This window comes from Erythrolamprus reginae, chromosome 5 (assembly GCF_031021105.1).
Source record: "Erythrolamprus reginae isolate rEryReg1 chromosome 5, rEryReg1.hap1, whole genome shotgun sequence".
Lineage (NCBI taxonomy): Eukaryota > Metazoa > Chordata > Lepidosauria > Squamata > Dipsadidae > Erythrolamprus > Erythrolamprus reginae.
In genome coordinates this window covers 111,186,270-111,206,706 of record NC_091954.1, presented here as the reverse complement: position 1 = coordinate 111,206,706, position 20,437 = coordinate 111,186,270, and the positions used below count along the sequence as shown (strand labels likewise).

At 42.9% G+C, this 20,437-nt stretch overlaps 1 protein-coding gene across 2 annotated transcripts in view; it reads right to left on the bottom strand.

The window, feature by feature from the left end:
• The window catches only part of EPHB3 (EPH receptor B3), a 186,767-nt gene that overhangs the window by 83,790 nt on the left and 82,540 nt on the right, over positions 1-20,437 (bottom strand). For both annotated transcript variants that reach the window (XM_070753736.1, XM_070753737.1), the window contains exon 3: positions 10,429-11,101. In XM_070753736.1, coding sequence (XP_070609837.1) covers positions 10,429-11,101 — 673 coding nt within the window. The remainder of the gene's footprint in view (positions 1-10,428; positions 11,102-20,437) is intronic.

The following is a 20,437-nucleotide window of genomic DNA, read 5'->3' as shown; positions in this document are numbered from 1 at the left end:
GAGAGCATATGCACTAAGACAAATTCCATGTGTGTCCAATCATACTTGGCCAATAAAGAATTCTATTCTATCTATTCCAGTTCTGCACAATCTGATATTTTTAAAAATTATATTCTCATTACTTTTCCATTGTTGTGCAAACACAATTCTAGTTCCAATTCCCAAGTTTGCACCAACGAAGGCTGCCTCGGTAAAATGCTCTCATATGACTGTAATTTGTTGCTTGTATCCTAAGATTTTTTATTAATATTGATTGTTTCTTTGTTGCTTATTTGACCCCTATGACAATCATTAAGTGTTGTACCACATGATTCTTGACAAATGCATAGTTTCTTTTATGTACACTGAGAGCATCTGCACCAAGACAAATTCCTTGTGTGTCCAATCACACTTGGCCAATAAAATTCTATTCTATTCTATTCTATTCTATTCTATTCATCCATCCACCCATCCATCTATCTATCTTGACAAATGTATCTTTTCTTTTATGTACACTGAGAGCATATGCACCAAGACAAATTCCTTGTATGTCCAATCATACTTGGCCAATAAAGAATTCTATTCTATCTATTGTAGTTCCAATTAATACAAATCAAATATGCAGTATTTTTAATCACATTTTTCTGGTGGAATGTCCAACAAAAATATCTCTGGTTTCAGATCTTATATGTAGTTTTATCAGAAAATATTCAGTTTCTTCTTTATCCTTAACAGCAAAGGTTAATCTATCAATTTCCGCACAATCTAATATTTTTAAAAATTATATTTTCTTCAGACGGGATCTCCTTACTTTTCCATTGTTGTACAAACACAATTCTAGTTCCAATTCCCAAGTTTGCACCAACAAAGGCTGCCTCCGTAAAATGTGTCCAATCATACTTGGTCAATAAAGAATTCTATTCTATCCATTGCAGTTCCAATTAATACACGCAGAATCAAATATGCAGTCTTTTTAATCACATTTTTCTGGTGGAATGTCCAACAAAAATATCTCTGGTTTCAGATCTTATATGTAGTTTTATTGGGGAGGGGAGGCGTTCAGCCTGACCACAGATAGGCCACCTGGACGCAAACTCCTGATTGTAAAAATGACCACTTAGGCTGAGCACTAAAGATGATAGATGGATTCAGTTGTAAGGCTGCATCAAGGATTTGAGCCCACTTCAATCCCTGTGGCATGCTGAAGACTCCCAGCTCGCAACTACGTGGGAATAATCTCAAGAGAGTGACAGCAATATTACTGGGCGGAGATATTGCACTTTCCCACCAAAAGTTGTGAATTCGCTCAGCTAACTCATTCATGGCAGCATCCAAAAATTTAGTTCTTGTCTTGGTGTACTTACACTTTTCTGTTTACTCACTGAATTCCTGCCAAGACCATTCAGACCTTTTGATCTGCAGCCTGTATCCAACCTTGATTCTTCAAAATGCTTTGAAGATCGATATGGAGTTTCCTGCACAATTGTATTATTTGTATTTGTATTTATTAGATTTGTATGCCGCCCCTCTCCGAAGACTCGGGGCAGCTACCAACAATATAAAAAGACAATATAAACAAATCTAATATTAAAAATAATCTAAAAACCCCCAATTTAAATAACCACTCACACATACAAGCATACCATGTATAAATTCTATAAGCCTAGGGGGAAGGGAAAATTTTAATTCCCCCATGCCTGATGACAGAGGTGGGTTTTAAGGAGCTTGCGAAAGGCAAGGAGGGTGGGGGCAACTCTGATATCTGGGGGGAGCTCATTCCAGAGGGTTGGGGCCACCACAGAGAAGGCTCTTCTCCTGGGTCCTGCCAGATGACATTGCTTAGTCGACGGGACCCGGAGAAGGCCAAATCTGTGGGACCTAACTGGTCGCTGGGATTCGTGCAGCAGAAGGCGGTCTCGGAGATATTCTGGTCCGGTGCCATGAAGGGCTTTATAGGTCATAACCAACACTTTGAATTCCTCAACTGGCTGCTTGAAGATGTGTGGACTTCAACTCCCAGAATTCCCCAGCCACAATCTTCCAATAGCCAAAGCCCATGCATTTTCAAGACTGCGAAGGGCCGCTCTTCTTACCGCCTACCGGATCTCCCTCAGAAACCATTGCGGGTGCGGGCATGGCCATTGGCCACGCGCATATCCATTGATGAGCTATTCGGATTCTGCGCATGTACTGCAAACCAAATCTCACACGAGGATGTGCGCAAGAGTGAGATTTCAGCTACTTTGGCCGATATTTTTGCTTCTGCGCATGTGCAGATGCAAAAAGTCGGCCAAAATAGCTGAAATTTCACTCTCACGCATATCCCCATGTGCATGTGCAGAAGCCAAATCTCACCGGGGGACACATCAAGGGCATCCAGCTGCGCACGTATTCCGGATTTTCCTACCGCAGCCGTGCACTTGGTCACACCAGCTGCTGCCCGCCACTGCTTCAGAGTTCCCATCCTGGGATGTTTATCAACATTGCCGTGGCTGACACCTAAGTTATGGGAAGAAAATGAAAGCTGTGTTTCCAGATGGCCGACGCAGTGCTCAGCTTTGCTCGGATGTGGCAACTGAAACTGACAATGTTGCTCCACAGTATCATAGCCTGAAGTACTTTATTCCTAAATATTCAGCAGTTGTGATTTCCTGCCCAGCCTCCAACCTCTGTGCTTAAAAGTACGGTAGATAAAGAGGCTAAAGAACCTAAGAGTATGCCAAGTTAAGACCAGATATATACTTATTAGGAATAATTAGCGAACTTTATATTAAACCAAAAATACTACTTTATTCTCCATCCTAGAATACAGCTCATCTGTTTGGAACCCATACCGCATCTCAGACATTAACACCCTGGAAAATGTCCAAAGATACTTCACCAGAAGAGCCCTTCACTCCTCTACCTGTAACAGAATTCCCTACGAAACTAGACTTACAATCCTGGGTCTTGAAAGCTTAGAACTACGACGCCTTAAACATGATCTAAGTATTGCTTAGATGTCCTGCCTATCAAACACTACTTCAGCTTCAACCACAACAACACAAGAGCACACAACAGATTCGAGCTTAATATTAACCGCTCCCAACTTGACTGTAAAAAATACGACTTTAGTAATCAAGTTGTTGAAGCGTGGAACTCATTACCGGGCTCCGTAGTATCATCCCTTAACCCTCAACCCTTCACCCTTAGACTATCCACGGTTGACCTCTCCAGTAAGGGGCGTACATAAGCGCACTAGAGTGCCTTCCGTCCCCTGTCCTATTGTCTCTCCTATATCTCCTATATCTTCTCTACTATATCTCTATAAGCTTCATTGTATATTATTGTGTATTGGACAAAATAAATACATAAAAATAAAATAGTAACTGCTGCAAGATTGGCATATTCTCAAACCTGGAAAGATCAAAACCTCCCATCAGATAACATGATAATTAATAAAATAATGGATTGTACTGAAATGACCAGGCTTACCTATGAATTACAAAATAAGTAAGAAAGAGGTGTTTTTTTTACCATATGGGAAAACTCTTACAAGTGTCTAGAAATTAGAAGAGATAATACAAACAAGTTAAATAAACAGGGAAGAATTGTTCAAATGTGATCGACAAATGTAATGATAGTAAATAATATAGATGTAGCATAGAGAAGTATGGATATATGTTGGTCTTGAACTTGCAACCTTGGCCTTGTAAGGCAGAGAATTAACCTCTAGGCTACAGTATCCAATCCCTTCAGCTCTGTACATACATACATACATACATACGTACGTACGTACGTATGTACGTACGTACGTGCGTGCGTGCGTGCGTGCGTGCATGCATGCATGCATGCATACATACATACATACATAAATGCTGTGAGCCGCCCCGAGTCCGCGGAGAGGGGCGGCATACAAATCTAAATAATAAATAAATAAATAAATACATACATACATACATATATACACACACATATATACATATGTGTGTGTGTGTGTGTGTGTGTGTTTGTGTTTGTGTGTAAAACTAGAAGTAATATTGTGAAGTGAAAATATATCTGGAAATGAAATACTGTAGTTGCAAAAGTGATTAGTATTTACTTTTTTTGTTTATATTTCATGTCTTTTTACATATCTTGTTTATATGTGGTTGGTTTGTAACTAAAAAAACTCAATAAAGATTAAAAGTAAAGCCTAACATTCAAAAATGTAAAAAAAAGGAAAGAAAAATCGAAAAGCAGGTTAGTTTTGCAAAGTTGCATTTCTGCAGAGAATCTTTTTAGTGACAGCTAGGAGAGATAGAGGGAGAGAAATAATCATAATAAAAACATATCCCTCTCAAGCTCTTTTCAAGATGGTGCACGGACATTTGCAAAAGCCTCATCACAACCTACACAGGAAATCTGGCTAACTTCAAGACCTGGAGGGGAAAAAAATCTGTTTTCATTTACAGACACAAAATCTCAATTGGAAGATGGCTGAGCCTAAAGGCAAAAAGAGACACCACACGTAACATTCCCTTTTCTTTCTTTTTTCCTGGAGATGTTGTTGTTGTAAAAAATTACCCAGAGCACAAGGTAGTAAATAAAGATTTGTTTTGGAGACAGGCCAAGAACCTGCCTGAGTGCTGATCCTCAACTTGACAGCAAAGTCCATGTCTGTCAAAGTTTGAAGGAGTCTGCCAAAAGATTGGAGCATATGTTGGAGAGAGAAGCTGTCCTGTTATGATGGAGAAAAGGGGCCCAAGATAGCAACCCGGGATGGATCAGCTTTCCTTCCTTCCTTCCTTCCTTCCTTCCTTCCTTCCTTCCTTCCTTCCTTCCTTCCTTCCTTCCTTCCTTCTCTCTCTCTCTTTCTTTCTTTCTCTCTCTCTTTCGCTCTCTCTTTCTCTCTCTCTCTTTCTTTCTCTCTCTCTCTCTTTCTTTCTTTCCCTCCCTTCCTTCCTTCCTCCTTCCTTCCTTCCTTTCTTTCTTTCCTTCCTTCTTTCTCTCTCTCTCTCTTTCTCTCTCTCTTTCTCTTTCTTTCTTTCTCTGTCTTTCTCTCTCTCTCTCTTTTTCTTTCTCTCTCTCTCTTTCTCTCTCTCTCTCTCTCTTTCTTTCTCTCTCTCTTTTTTTCTTTCTCTCTCTCTCTCTCTTTCTTTCTTTCTTTTTCTCCCTCCCTCCCTCCCACCCTCCCTCCCTTCCTTTTTGTGTTTGTTTGTTTTGTCAAGTATGTATTGGTGGTATACAAATATATAATAATATTTATACACATGATACTAGTAAAAGAGAAACATTAGGACAGGGGACGGAAGGCAATCTGGTGCACTTATGCACGCCCCTTACTGACCTCTTAGGAATCGGGAGAGGTCAACAGTGGATAGTTTCAGGGTAAGGTTTTGGGAGTTGGGTGATGATACTACAGAGTGGTAGTGAGTTCCATGCATCAACTACTCAGTTGCTACAGTTGTATTTCCTGCAGACGAGTTTGGAGCGGTTTGCTTTAAGTTTGTATCTGTTGTGTGCTCGTGTGTTGTTGTGGTTGAAGCTGAAGTAGTCATTTATTGCCCCCACAGGGGGGCAATTTGATTTTTAATTGGGGCAATTGGAACCTTATTTAAACTAAGTTAATGGCCTTATAGGCTTCGCCCCTGTGAGTATGAGTTTACTTTCTCAATAGTAAGAATATAATGAGGGAGGGGGGGCAGTCAGGATTTTAGAGATGCTTAGATGGGGCATGGTCGCCCCCCCCCCCCCAAAAAAAAAAGTTGGAAACCCTTGGCCTAGCATTTCATAGTGCGGCAATCTCACACTACTCACCAGAGCCTACAAAACTTTTGCCAGACCCATCCTCGAATACAGTTCATCTGTCTGGAACCCATACCACATCTCAGACATCAACACCCTAGAAAATGTCCAAAGATACTTCACAAGAAGAGCCCTTCACTCCTCCACTCGAAACAGAATATTCTACGAAAATAGACTATCAATCCTAGGTCTAGAAAGCTTAGAACTACGATGCCTAAAACACGATCTAAGTATTGCCCACAAAATCATATGCTGCAACGTCCTGCCTGTCAATGACTACTTCAGCTTCAACCGCAACAACACAAGAGCACGCAACAAATTCAAACTTAATATTAATCGCTCCAAGCTTGACTGTAAAAAATATGACTTTAGCAATCGAGTTGTCGAAGCATGGAACTCATTACCGGACTCAGTAGTGTCAACCCCTAACCCCCAACATTTCTCCCTTAGACTCTCCACGATTGACCTCTCCAGGTTCCTAAGAGGTCAGTATGGGGCGTACTAGGTTCCTAAGAGGTCAGTAAGGGGCGCGCTAGCCTCCCTTCCATCCCCTGTCGGGACCGCCTCCTGCCGCACGAATCCCAGCGACCGGTTAGGTCCCACAGAGTTGGCCTTCTCCGGGTCCCGTCGACTAAACAATGTCGTCTGGCGGGACCCAGGGGAAGAGCCTTCTCTGTGGGGGCCCCGACCCTCTGGAACCAGCTCCCCCCTGAGATTAGGATTGCCCCCACCCTCCCTGCCTTTCGTAAACTCCTTAAGACCCACCTTTGCCGTCAGGCATGGGGGAACTAAAACACCTCCCCCTTGCCCATGTTGTTTTGTTGATTGATTGACTGTGTGCCTGTTTTTTATATATACTGTTTTTTATGAGATTATTAATTTCAATTGGAACTGGATGGGTGGGCATTGGATTTGGTATTGTGTACTGTACTGTTTTTTATTATTGTTGTGAGCCGCCCCGAGTTTGCGGAGAGGGGCGGCATATAAATCCAATAAACCTAAACCTAAACCTAAACCTAATTGTCTCTCCTTATCTCATGTATCATATATCTTTTCTTCCTTTCATATATCTTCTCCTCTACTTTTATATCTTTTCTTTATATACAGTGATCCCCCGGTTATTGCGTCCCCGACCATTGCGAACAGGGTAATTTGCGATTTTTCAACCCGGAAGTCAAAACACCATCTGCGCATGTGTGCCCTTTTTTTCTATGGGCACGCATGCGTAGATGGGGCCCGGCAGATCAGCTGCTGGGCGGCTTCCCTGGGTCTTCCCCCTCTTGCCGGCGGGAGGGCGAGCAGCGGGCATCAGCAAGGAGTTTCCCCACTGCCCACGCAAACTCCTCGCTGCCGCCTGCCCTTCGCCTGCCCACGCCGTTCATTCTCGCCGCTTTCGAGCTGAGTCCTGAAGCGAATTCGCTCCGGGACTCAGCTCGAAAGCGGCGACAGCCAGCGCGGAGAAGCCGTTCGCTGGCGCTGGCTGTCGGCGCTTTTGAGCTGAGTCCCGGAGCGACTCAGCTCAAAAGCGCCGACAGCCAGCGCGGAGAAGCCGTTCGCTGGCGCTGGCTGTCGGCGCTTTTGAGCTGAGTCCCGGAGCGAATTCGCTCCGGGACTCAGCTCGAAAGCAGCGACAGCCAGCGCGGAGAAGCCGTTCGCTGGCGCTGGCTGTCGGCGCTTTGGAGCTGAGTCCCGGAGCGAATTCGCTCCGGGACTCAGCTCCAAAGCGCCGACAGCCAGCGCGGCGCGGCTGTTTTAAAATGTCGCCGCCGGCATGGGGGGCTTGCCAGCACCCCCCGGACCCCCAACCCAGGTTTGGGGGGCTGCTAGGAAGCCCCCCATGCCGGCGGCGACATTTTAAAACAGCCGCGCCACCCCCAATCTTCGGCTCTTCGCTAGCGCTGCGGGAGTAAAAACACCATCTGCACATGCGCAGATGGTGTTTTTACTTCCGCAGCGCTACTTCGCGAAAACCCGCTCATTGCGGGGGGTCCTGGAACGGAACCCTCGCAACGAGCGGGGGATCACTGTATAATACTTCATGTCTATCCTGTTCAATATGTATTGTGCATTGGACAAAATAAATAAATAAATAAAATAAATAAATTCCCATCTACAATTTCTTGTTTGTAAGTTCGCCACTGCTATGTAGTTGGCTAAGAGAAGAAAGCTATTGTGGAGCCCTTCTGATGCACCCAGCTTTTTATCGATTCTGCTTGGTGGATAAATGTATGGCCATGCCCGGCTGAGCCAATTCACAGAGCCAAGTTGGAGAGAAAATTATCTGATATATTCTGATTTTTTTCACCAACTACCGTGTAGCTTGATCGTACCCTGAAAACTTGCTTTTGTTCCCACAGGCAAGTGTGTTTATAAAAACCCGTGCTGGTTTTTTTGTCCCAGAAACCTATTTTGTAATTTCAAGTGTCCTCAGGACTTTTACACCAGCAGAGTCTTATCTAATAAAAACATTGATTAGGAAAAGGAGACATTTTATTAACTGATAGAATTCATTTCTGTAAGATGCCACAGAGGGAAACGGAAGGAGACTTTTAAAAAGATCCAAGGCATTTATCAGATGCCAACATTTCATTTCTTTCACCAGTTAATTGATTTTAAAAATAGTAATATTTATGTCTCATATTGCTTTAACTTCTGTCCATTTACAGGTTGTTGCTTTTGTGCAACAAAATTATTTTTATTATAGTCTTCGGAGAGGGGCGGCATACAAATCTAATTAATAATAATAATAATAATAATAATAATAATAATAAACATTATCATCATCATCATCATCATCATCATCATCATCATCATCATCATTATTATTATTATTATTATTATTATTATTATTATTTATTATAGTCTCCCATCGTATGTCCCTATATAAGCAGAAAGGAAGATATGTGATTGTACAGTTGATAATAAACATTTTTTTAAAAAATAACCAGCAGATCAGTTAAGTTTCCACATATTAGTACAAGATATGCAGAAATTTAAAAATCTATGTTTGAAGAAAGAACAGATTTTGACAGTCCTTAAGCCTGCAAACTGGTTTTATGTTCCTAATCTCGCTTGTGTCACCTGCAGCCTTAATGCAAACCCATTATTTTAAAAGATTGTATGAGCATCAGATAAAGCAATCATGCCATAGCAAGTAAATGTGAATGGAGCAACTGTGATTTTGTTGCTCAGGATGATGTTTGGATCCAGTCCTTTTGACCTAGAGCAGGGGTAGGCAAACTTGGCTCTTCTATGACTTGTGGACTTCAACTCCCAGAATTCCTGAGCTAGCTTGATTGGCTCAGGAATTCTGGGAGTTGAAGTCCACAAATCATAGAAGCGTCAACTTTGCCTACCCCTGATCTAGAGAAAGGGTCTGGAAAGTTGACTTGTGGACTTCAACTCCCAGAATTCCTCAGCCAGCCATGCATTAACACAGAGGTCTTCAAACCTGGCCACTTTAAGACTTGTGGACTTCAACTCCCGACTGTCTAGAGAATTTCAGGCAGGCCTGGCGGCCATGAATTTACATCTGTCTTTCATTTGTATGAAAGGTATGCATGCGATTATATAGTTTAACTATGGATTTTAATTAGGGTTTTATAGTTTTCAACTCTACATTTGACTTCTTTTTATTGTATTTGTAATTTTATATTGTTGTAAGCCTCCCTGAGTCCTTTGGGATTGGGTGGCATAAACATCGAATAAATACAATAAATAAAATTCTGGGAGTTGAAGTCCACAAGTGGGTGGGTGGGCGGGCGGACAGACGGACAGACGGACAGACGGACAGACGGACAGACGGACAGATAGATAGATAGATGATAGACAGACAGACAAACGAACAAACCAGAACTGCAGAAAAAAACTTTTACTATTACTGCCAACCTGCCTTCCATTGAGGACCTGTATACTGCAAGAGTCAAAAAGAGGACCGTGAAAATATTTACAGACCCCTCACATCCTGGACATGAACTGTTTTCCTTCAAAACAACTCTATAGAGCACTGCACACCAAGACAACTAGACACAAGAATAGTTTTTCCCGAAAACCATAATTCTGCTAAAAAAAAAAAATTCCCGCACTACTATCAAACTATTCACTAAGGCTGCATTACTATTACTATTAGTCTTCTCAACGTTTCATCCACTGCACATGCGCCGCCACCTTATTTTTGGCTTTTTTTTAATTTTGGGGAATTTAAAAAATAATAATTCGGCACTGCACATGTGCGCTGCCCATGAGGCGCGGCCAAGTGGAAGCGAACCGGGATTGAGGTTAAGTTAGAACCCACCCCTGACCCCCATTTGAGAAACACTGACCTAGTGCAGGGGTAGGCCAAGTTGCCTCTTCTATGACATGTGGACTTCAAAGTTGCCTCTTCTATGACATGTGGACCCCGAGTTTGCGGAGAGGGGCGGCATATAAATCCAATAAATCTAATCTAATCTAACTCCTAGCATGATTGGCTCAGGAATTCTGGGAGTTGAAGTCCACAAGTCATTGAAAAGCCAACTTGGCCTACCCCGGCCTAGTGCATCCTACACAGAGCAGGATATCGGATCAGAAGACATCTAAGGTCCCTTCCAACTCCAGAATTCTAGAATTTCCCTGGACAATCTCAGCGCAGTAACCACGTTTCAACAACCCAACCGAAGAGCGTCAAAGCTAGTCCCATCTTACCTTGGCACTGCGTCTCCTTCATGGCCGGCTCATATCCAGAGGCACAGGTACACGCTCCCACCGGTACCATCCATTCCCCGTCTCCGTTACAGTAAAGTTTTAAGGGCACCGATACTTCCACGGCGTTGGCAATGCAGGTTCCCGGAGCGATGACCAAGGAGGTCGGCTCTGCCCCCGTCAACGTTTCCGGGAAGGTAGCAAAACCCGCGATAGTGCTGGAGCATTTTTTGTAGAAGGCCCGGACAGAGATGAGGGACATACAGGCCCCCAGATCCTGGAAGGCCAGATAGAAGCCGTTTTTGGAAAGTGGTCCAAAGCTGCGCACTTTGGTATTCATCCGGCCGGATTCCAGCTTGGAGAAGCTCTCGTCGGGCGCGATTGTATCCACTTTGATGTAAGGGTTTTCCATCCAGAAAGGGCTAGAGGCGGAGGCCGTGTCACTATCCGATTCGTAATAAAAAAGATTGAAGGTCTCTTTGCAAGATCCGGGGATGTTGGGGATGCTGTTGCAATCCCTCACGGTGAACTTCAGCTCGACGTAAACCCGCTGGACATCGTGTCGCTGAATAAACTGGGTGCGCAGCCAGTTGTTTTGGTTGGCGTCTCGAACGTTGCACACTTGATACGTCCTGATGGGGTTCATGGCCTCATCGTAACCGCTGACTTCTTCCCACTGTACAAAAAAAAGAAAAGAAAAAGGCATTGGAGAGGCAAGTTAACAACCCAAAACAGGACAATCTCGAGAAAAGGGGTTGACGGCAGTGATGAAATTGTTCCCGAATCACTTGTGCCTGTTACATCTTTGGAGAGCCAGTCACGAAGGGAGCATGAGGCCCAGACGCCGCCATTTAGGTTCTTTTACCCTATGCATATTCACAGAACCCTTTGCACATGGGTGAAAGAACCCTAAAGTCCAATATGGCTCAGGGCCAGGCTATTTATGAGACCACCTCTTGCCACCTACCTCCCAGAGACCAATAAAAACACACAGAGTTGCCCTCTTCTGGGTCTCGTTGGCTAAGCAATGCAGGTTGCCGGGACTGCGGAGAAGGGCCTTTTCTTTAGCCGCCCCGGCTCTATGGAACCAACACCCCCCCCCCCCCGAATGTCCGTACTGCTCCCACCCTACTGGCCTTCTGTAAGGCCACAAAGACCTGGCTTTGCCAGCAGACCCGGGGGCCATGAACCAACAACCATCATTTTATTTATTTATTAGATTTGTATGCCGCCCCTCTCCGAAGACTCAGAGCGTATGAATGCTACGAATGCATGTTGACTGTTTAGCTTATTGTGGGTTTTAATGTGGGTTTTATAGTTAGAATTGTATACTGTATTTGACTTCTTCTTTTTAAAAAAACATTTGTTTGTATTTTATATTGTTGTTAGCCACCTGGAGTCCTTCGGGATTGGGCAGCATGGAAGTCAAATTAAATAAAATAAATAAATTTATTTATTGGGCAGGTGGGCAAAGCCTCGAGTGCCTTTCGCAACCGGCTCTCCGGTGATTGAGAGGCATGAGCAAACCAGGAGCATTTCAACCCTGGTTGAGGGTGAGTTACGAGAGACGGACAATCTTCAGGAATGTTGCTGAGTTCCTTTTCGAAATATTTTTTTCTAATTGTTTTTAAAATTATCAATGAGGACAAAAAATGAACAAAGCCCAAAGATAAATTACAGGTGACTGTTCAAAGTTACAGTGGCATTAAAAAAAGAAGACTTTTTTTACACATGACATGATGGCAGCATTTCCATGTCACATGATTAAAATTCGGACACGTGGCAACTGGTATGGATTTACAAAGGTTGCTGTGTCCTGGGGCCATGTGATTTTTTGACATACAAAATCAATGGGATTAACTTAACCACCATGCTACTAACTTAAACAACGGCAGCGATTCACTTATTTATGTATTTATTTATTTATTCATTCATTCATTTATACTTTCATTCATTCATTCATTCATTCATTCATTCATTCATGCATTCATTCATTGGATTTGTATGCCGCCCCTCTCCAATTAACAATCATGGCAAGAAAGTTTGTAAACTATTGTAATGCGCTCTACATGGGGCTACCCTTGAAGAGCGTTTGGAGATTCAGCTGGTGGAAAATGCAGTGGCACATGCAATTACGGGTGTACCTAGTACACCCGTATTACTCCATCTTTACGCGAGCTGCATTGGTTGCCAGTCGGTCTCCGAATGCAATTCAAGCTGTTGGTTAGTACCTTTAAAGCCCTAAATGCCTCAGGGCCTGAATATTTACACAACCGCCTCCTACCTCATACCGCATTGTGGCCAGTAAGGGCCCACAGAGTCGGCCTTCTCCAGGTCCCGTCCGCCAAACAATGTCAGTTGGCGGGACCTTGGCGAGGAGCCTTCTCTGTGGTGGCTCCGACCCTGTGGAATCAACTGCCCCCAGAGATTCTAATTATCTCCTCCCTACTGGTCTTCTGGAAAGCTGTTAAGACCTGGCTTTACAGGCAGGCTTGGAATTAAGATTGATTGTTAGTATGCATTGTTTTGTATGATATATGTAGTTTTATTGATGGTTTTTACTGCTTTTTACTTGTATTTATAACCGTTGTATATTATTTATAACAAACAAACAAACAAACAAATAAAATGGGGCAGCATTCACGTAATGGCTATCTTCCATAGCAATGGAAATTTTGGGACTAAAATTTTGTGGTTGTCAGTCGACAGCTACGACTGTACGAGAGATACATATACAGTGGTACTTCAAGATACGAACCCCTCATCTTACGAACAACTCGAGATACGAACCCGGGGTTCAGAAAAAATTTGCCTCTTCTTACAAACTTTTTTCGTGTTACGAACGCCAAACCTGAACTTCCGGGTTCGGCGTTCGGGAGGCTGCTGGGAAGCCCCCCGGCTGTTTTAAAAGGTGACAGCTGGGCTGGGGGGCTTCCCAGCAGCCTCCCAAACCCCGAACTTTTGCCAAACTTCCGGGTTTGGGGTTCGGGAGGCTGCTGGGAAGCCCCCCAGCCCGGCTGTCACCTTTTAAAACAGCCGGTGGGCTTCCCAGCAGCCTCCGAATGCCAAACGCAGAAGTTCGGGTTTGGCGTTCGGCTTCGGGAGGCTGCTGGGAAGCCGCACGGCTGTTTTAAAAGGTGACAGCCGGGCAGGGGGGCTTCCCAGCAGCTTCCCGAACCCTGAACCCGGAAGTTCGGCAAAAGTTCGGGGTTCGGGAGGCTGCTGGGAAGCCCCCCAGCCCGGCTGTCACCTTTTAAAACAGCTGGGCGGCTTCCCAGCAGCCTCCCGAAGCCGAACGCCAAACTCGAAACTTCCGCGTTCGGCGTTCGGAGGCTGCTGGGAAGCCCCGCCGCCTGGCTGTCACCTTTTAAAACAGCGTGGGGGCTTCTCGGTGGCCTCCCGAACGCCGAACCCGGAAGTTCAGGTTTGGCATTCGGCGTTTGGGAGGTCGCTGAGAAGCCCCCAGGCTGTTTTAAAAGGTGACAGCCGGGCGGCAGCGTTTTTTTGTGGGGTTTTTTTTTGGGTTGCACGGATTAATTTACTTTACATTGTTTCCTATGGGAAACAATGTTTCGTCTTACGAACCTTTCGTCTTACGAACCTCCCCCTGGAACCAATTAGGTTCGTAAGGCGAGATATGACTGTATTCTCAAAGAGAGAAAAAGACTTAAAAAGTGCTTTAAAATGAAAGAAACGCAAGAGAAAGGAAAAAAGGCATATAAGAGTCAACGGTTACAATTCTCGACTTAACTAATGTAAATATTATTCAAGTGCACATATATATACATATATATTTATTTCTAGGACACTTATATAACTATCATTCTTTTTTTTCCCCTCTCATGTGCTGTATTTTGTATAAACGGATTCCATATTTCATCAGACCTGTCTATACAAAGTTGACGTCTATAGGCAAATCTGCTCATAAGTGGCAAGTCGAGTCTTTGGTCTGTTGAGTGAATGAAGACAGACATTTATTTTTCCATTCCAAAATGAAAACTATTTGGAAAAATTTAGGTGTGATGATGGATGAGATAATTTGCTCTTCTGCAGGCAAATCCTTCAACCTATATAAATTAGATATCCTGGGAAACGACTGGTTCTCTTCCTTTGCAGAATTCGTTCTCTACCTGTCACTGTTTATTCTTATTATAGATGACAGGTACTTCTCGAATTTGTGACTTGGATATTTATCTGTGGTCTCAGGATCACCAGAGATAAATCTCCATATAAACATTCAAGTGGCCTCAACAACCCTCAGAAAGAATACAAAATCCTTCCATCCTCCACCATTCACAATGCCATCACTCTGCTAAACAAATAATTTTCTCAATACATTGTCAATCTATTTACTAAGTCTGCACCATTATTACTACTATTTTTTTTTCTCATCGTTCCTGTCACCCATTTCCTCCCACTTATGACTGTAGGACTGTAACTTGTTGCTTGCATCCTAAGATTTTTATTAATATTGATTGTTTCTTCATTGCTTCTTTGACCCCTATGACAATCATTAAGCGCTATACCACAATTCTTGACAAATTAATATTTTATTTTATGTACACTGGGAGCACATGCATTAAAGACAAATTCCTTGTGTGTCCAATCACACTTGACCAATAAAGAATTATATTCAATTGCATCCTTATAATTTATGTTCAATGGTTCCTAATATGATTTGCTTATTTGTACCTGGACTATCATTATGTGCTGTACCTTATTATTCTTGATGAATTTATCTTTTCTTTTTATGTACACTGAGAGGATATGCACCAAGACCAATCACACTTGGCCTATTCAATTCTATTCTATTCTATTCTGTTCTATTCTATTCTATTCTATTAGAATTGAGGAAGCTCTTTGGATGACAAGGGAAACAACTTCAAGGAACAAACCAATAAAGTCCAGTTGTGAAAAGACCCACAATAGCTCGCGGGGCTGCAATTTGCACTATTTGCACTCTCCAAATGCTCTTCAAAGGTAGCTTCACCTATCAACTCCGACTGGTGCATAGAGAAGATGGACAGAGTTTCCCAAAGGACCAAAGAACTTTCTTGTTTGGGAATGAGATGCAATTTGGGGGGGGGGGGGGGATGGCCACTTGCATTCTGAAATGTTGCCACCTACTCAAAGGAAAAATCTGAAAAAACCTTGCCGAGTTGTTGTGGTTAGCTCTGGCCCAACTCCTGCCCCAAGGAATATGCAGGCCTGTTTTGCTCCCGATGGAATCTGCTGATGAAGCCTCCTCTGACCAAGGAAGCTTGAGTGACAGGGAAGAGGGGAGTTTGGCAGACAGCCCAGGAGATCAATCATCTGTATCATCTTTGGATTCTGAACAAGAATTAATGACACATCCACGCATGCGTAGAGTGATGCATAGGAGACAACAACTGAAGGATTATTACAAGAGAAAATGAGGCCACCTGTGGTTGGGTGGGGCTCCAGTAATTAGGGCTGCTGCTATAAATAGCAGCGTGTGGGTTTGGCCGTTGTGAAAAATCACAGTTCTTCAGGAATCATGTGTTGCTGCTTTCTGGACTTTGTTTGTTGATTTTTTCACACCTTTGAAACCAAAGCAGAGCAATGTGTGTGTGTGTGTGTCTCACTTTGTTGGAAGAAGAAGGGGTGTGAAGTTTCTTCACAGCTGCAAGCTAAGTACTTAATGACTGCTTAAGGGAAATTGTACAGACTACCCGGTTGTTTTGGGACGAGTGCTTTTTGCAATACAAAAAAGAGTGCTTAGTTTATTTTGAATGTCGTGATAAAGAACATTGTTTTGAATTTTCAAACGTGTGTGTGTCTGAAATTGGTACCCTTGAATTTTCGGGAGGCTCCTACCAGAGAGCCCGGCAGAACACGAGCAATGGTGCGGAAGGAACAGAAGTGGGGAGAAATATCCATTCCATCCGCTAACTGCTTCTAAATGCAAAAATCTTTTCTTGCAGCCAGAAAGTCAATAAAGGTGTTAATGAATAACACGATCCAATAATATTAATAGACAAGCAGGGCTGAGAACGCTTTGTGCCCATAGGGCAATGGTCGATTCTCAGCAACCCAGAGGCTGCTTTGGAGCACATTAACATGTAAATGTTCGAAAACATTCGCGATAGTAACGTGGGGCTGGGATAGCGGGCTTGTCCCCAAAGTTAGGTTTTCACATCATTTGTCACAGAATAAATTAAGGAATCACAAAGGAATAACAAAGAACAACAAGGGTTGGGCAGACTAGATGGACCATGAGGTCTTTTTCTGCCGTCAATCTTCTATGTTTCTAAAGTAAAATTAGCTTAATAATAATAATAATAATAATAATAATAATAATAATAATAATTTATTAGATTTGTATGCTGCCCCTCTCCGAAGACTCGGGGCAGCTCACAACATAACAGCAATACAATACAAATACAAATCTAATTTTAAAGACTTTAAAGAAACTAATTTAAAATGCATTGTTATAAAAACTTATCTGTTGCACAATCATACACACTCAGTCCGACCGAACATCAACATAATGAAGGTCAGCGAAAAAAGGAGGTGGGGGAGATTAATCCCCCCACACCTGGCGGCAAAGGTGAGTCTTCAACCTTTTACGGAAGGCGAGGAGGGTATGGGTAGCTCAAATCTCCAGGGGGAGTTGATTCCAGAGGGCCGGGGCCACCACAGAGAAGGCTCTTCCCCTGGGTCCCGCCAGACGGCATTGTTTTGTCGACGGGACCTGGAGAAGGCCAAATTCTGTGGGACCTAATCGGCCACTGGGATTCATGCGTCAGAAGGCGGTCACATAGGTACTCTGGTCCAATGCTATGTAGGGCTTTATAGGTCATGACCAACCCTTTGAATTGGGACCGGAATTGCAAGCCATGGAGTGTTGATGAAACATGGGCATATCTGGGAAGCCCGCTCTCGCGGCCGCATTCTGCATGATCTGAAGTTTCCGAACACTTTTCAAAGGTAGCCCCATGTAGAGAGAGCAATAGGACAGGGGACGGAAGGCACTTTAGTGCACTTGTACCCGCCCTTTACTGACCTCTTAGCAATCTGGATAGGTCAACCGTAGATAATCTAAGGGTAAAGTGTTGGGGGATTTGGGGATGACACTCTGGAGTCCGGTAATGATTTCTACGCTTCGACAACTCGGTTACTGAAGTCATATTTTTTACAGTCAAGTTTGGAGCGGTTAATATTAAGTTTAAATCTGTTGTGTGCTCTTGTGTTGTTGTGGTTGAAGCTGAAGTAGTTGCCGACAGGCAGGACGTTGCAGCATATGATCTTGTGGGCAATGCTTAGATCTTGTTTAAGGCGTCTTAGTTCTAAACTTTCTAGGCCCAGGATTGTAAGTCTAGTTTTGCAGGATATTCTATTTCGAGTGGAGGAGTGAAGGGCTCTTCTGGTGAAGTATCTTTGGACGTTTTCAAGGATGTTAATGTCTGAGACGCGATATGGGTTCCAAACAGATGAGCTGTATTCAAGGATGGGTCTGGCAAAAGTTTTGTAAGCTCTGGTAAGTAGTGTGAGATTGTCAGAGCAGAGCGTTGCAGTAGTCAAACCTCGAGGTGGTATCTGGTCGGGTTTCCTGTCAGATCGACCTGTTAAGGGCTGACATGCCTAGTTTCATAATTTACGCTGCCATTCCTGCATGGCAGGTTGGGGAGAGAGAGAGAGGAACTGGTCCAAAGTCACTCAGCCAGCTTCTGGGCCTAAGGCAGGACTAAAACTCGTGGATTCTTGGTCTCTAGCCCAGTGCTTTTAACCACTGCACCAAACTAGTTCTCAGCCCGACACTAATGCTTTAGCCCTCTGTTCTTCATTAAAAGCCAAGGTAATTACGCTTCATGGATTCAGTCACAGAGTCTCATTTCCATATGCACAGAGGCAGCCAACATTTCTGCCCTACCCCACGTGAAATGGCCAACAAAACCCTTCCAAGTTGCAGAAATGATTACACGTAAGCTGTTTCTGATGTTGGCTTCCCCCTACAAAATGCAAATTGTTTCAGCGATCAGATTTACATAATTCTTATTGGTTCCAAGATCGCAAACCTCACAGGTAGATTCTTCCCTCATTGCCACGCAGGGTTGGAAAGAGGAGATGAACCCAGACAGATGAAGAAAACGCAAGAAAGAGAAAGAGGAAAAGGAGAAAGGAAAGAGAAAGAAGTTCATTTTCCCATTTAGGTGAAGCTCAACCTCCTCGTCTATATTGCATGAGTCAGAAAGAGAGGTGAGAAGATATCTACATACCTCTCACATCCTGGACATAAATTGTTTCAACTCCTACCTTCAAAAGGACACGATAGGGCACTGCGCCCCAAAACAACTAGACACAAGGACAGGTTTTTCCCCCAAAATGCCATCCCTCTGCTAAACAAACTAAATCCCATAACACTGTCAAACAATTTACCAAGACTGTATTATTATTATTATTATTATTATTATTATTATTATTATTATTATTATTATTATTATTATTATTATGTCAGTACAACACAGCAAATGAGATCACTATGCTGGATTTCGTATTTCATCACCAGTCGGGCGCTTCCCAAGCACCTAGGACTGCGTGATGTAGTGGCGTATTATGTTTGCCCATCCCAGTAAAGGGGCCTTTTGCAATTGACAGATGGAGATTTTGTCAATTCCGATGGTTTTCAAATGTCCGCTGAGATCCTTTGGCACTGCGCCCAGCGTGCCAAGTACCACTGGGACCACTTTCACAGGCTTATGCCAGAGTCGTTGCAGCTCGATTTTTAGATCTTTGCATTTCATTAATTTCTCTAGCTGCTTCTCCTCAATTCTGCTGTCTCCTGGGATTGCGATGTCGATGATCCATACTTTCTTTTTCTCCACGATCACAATGTCTGGTGTGTTATGCTTCAGAATTCGGTCAGTCGGAAGTCGGAAGTCCCACAGTAGTTTTGCTTGCTCATTTTGACCACTTTTTTGGGCTTATGATCCCACCAGTTCTTTGCCACTGGTAAATGGTAGTTCCGGCACAAGTCCCAGTGGATCATCTGTGCCACAGCATCATGTCTATTATTATTATTATTATTGTTGTTGTTGTTGTTGTTGTTCTCTTCCTTACGAGTATCTATCTCTTCCCACTTATGATTATAATCATGTTGCTTGTATCTTTCAATTTATATTGGTTTTATTTGTTTCCTAGAACGATTTGATAGCTTATTAGTAACCTTGTCTATTACTAGATTTAGATTTAGATTTAAGTGGATTTGTATGCCGCCCCTCTCCGAGGACTCGGGGCATCTCATAACATGTACAAAGAAACAGTAACAATAATCCAATTAATAGTACTACATTAAAAAACAGTCTTAATAATTCTAATTAAAAGCTATCATTACAATTCATTCAACAATCATAGTAAACATTCATTGGTCGGGGGGAGATCTAAAAACCCCGGGGCCAGTGGCAAAGATGAGTTTTTAAATTCTTTCGGAAGGCAAGGAGGGTGGGGGCAGTGCAAATCTCTGGGGGGGAGCTGATTCCAGAGGGCTGGGGCCCCCACAGAGAAGGCTCTTCCCCTGGGTCCCGCCAGACGACATTGTTTGTTGTATCTTTTTATTCTTGATGAATATATTTTATTTTCCTTATATACACTGAGACAAATTCCTTGTGTGTTCAATTGCACTTGAGCCAATGAAGAATTCTAATTAATTCTCATAATTTTAGTTGTAGTTCTAGCTCTAATTCTAGATTTGACTGGTATGTTTGATGGTATGACTGTAGTTGTATATTTAAGGTTTTTTTTAAAATAGCATTATAAACGGTTGCATTTTAATTATTTATATTGTTTTATTCTTGTTCTAAGACGCTCTGAGTCCTATGGGATTGGGTGGCATGTAAATTTAAACAAACAAACAAACAGTTCTAGTTCTAATTCTATTGTGAGCCGCTCCGAGTCCTTGGAGAGGGGTGGCATACAAATCTAATAAATTATTTTTATTTTATTTTATTTTATTTTATTTTATTTTATTTTATTTTATTTTATTTTATTTTAT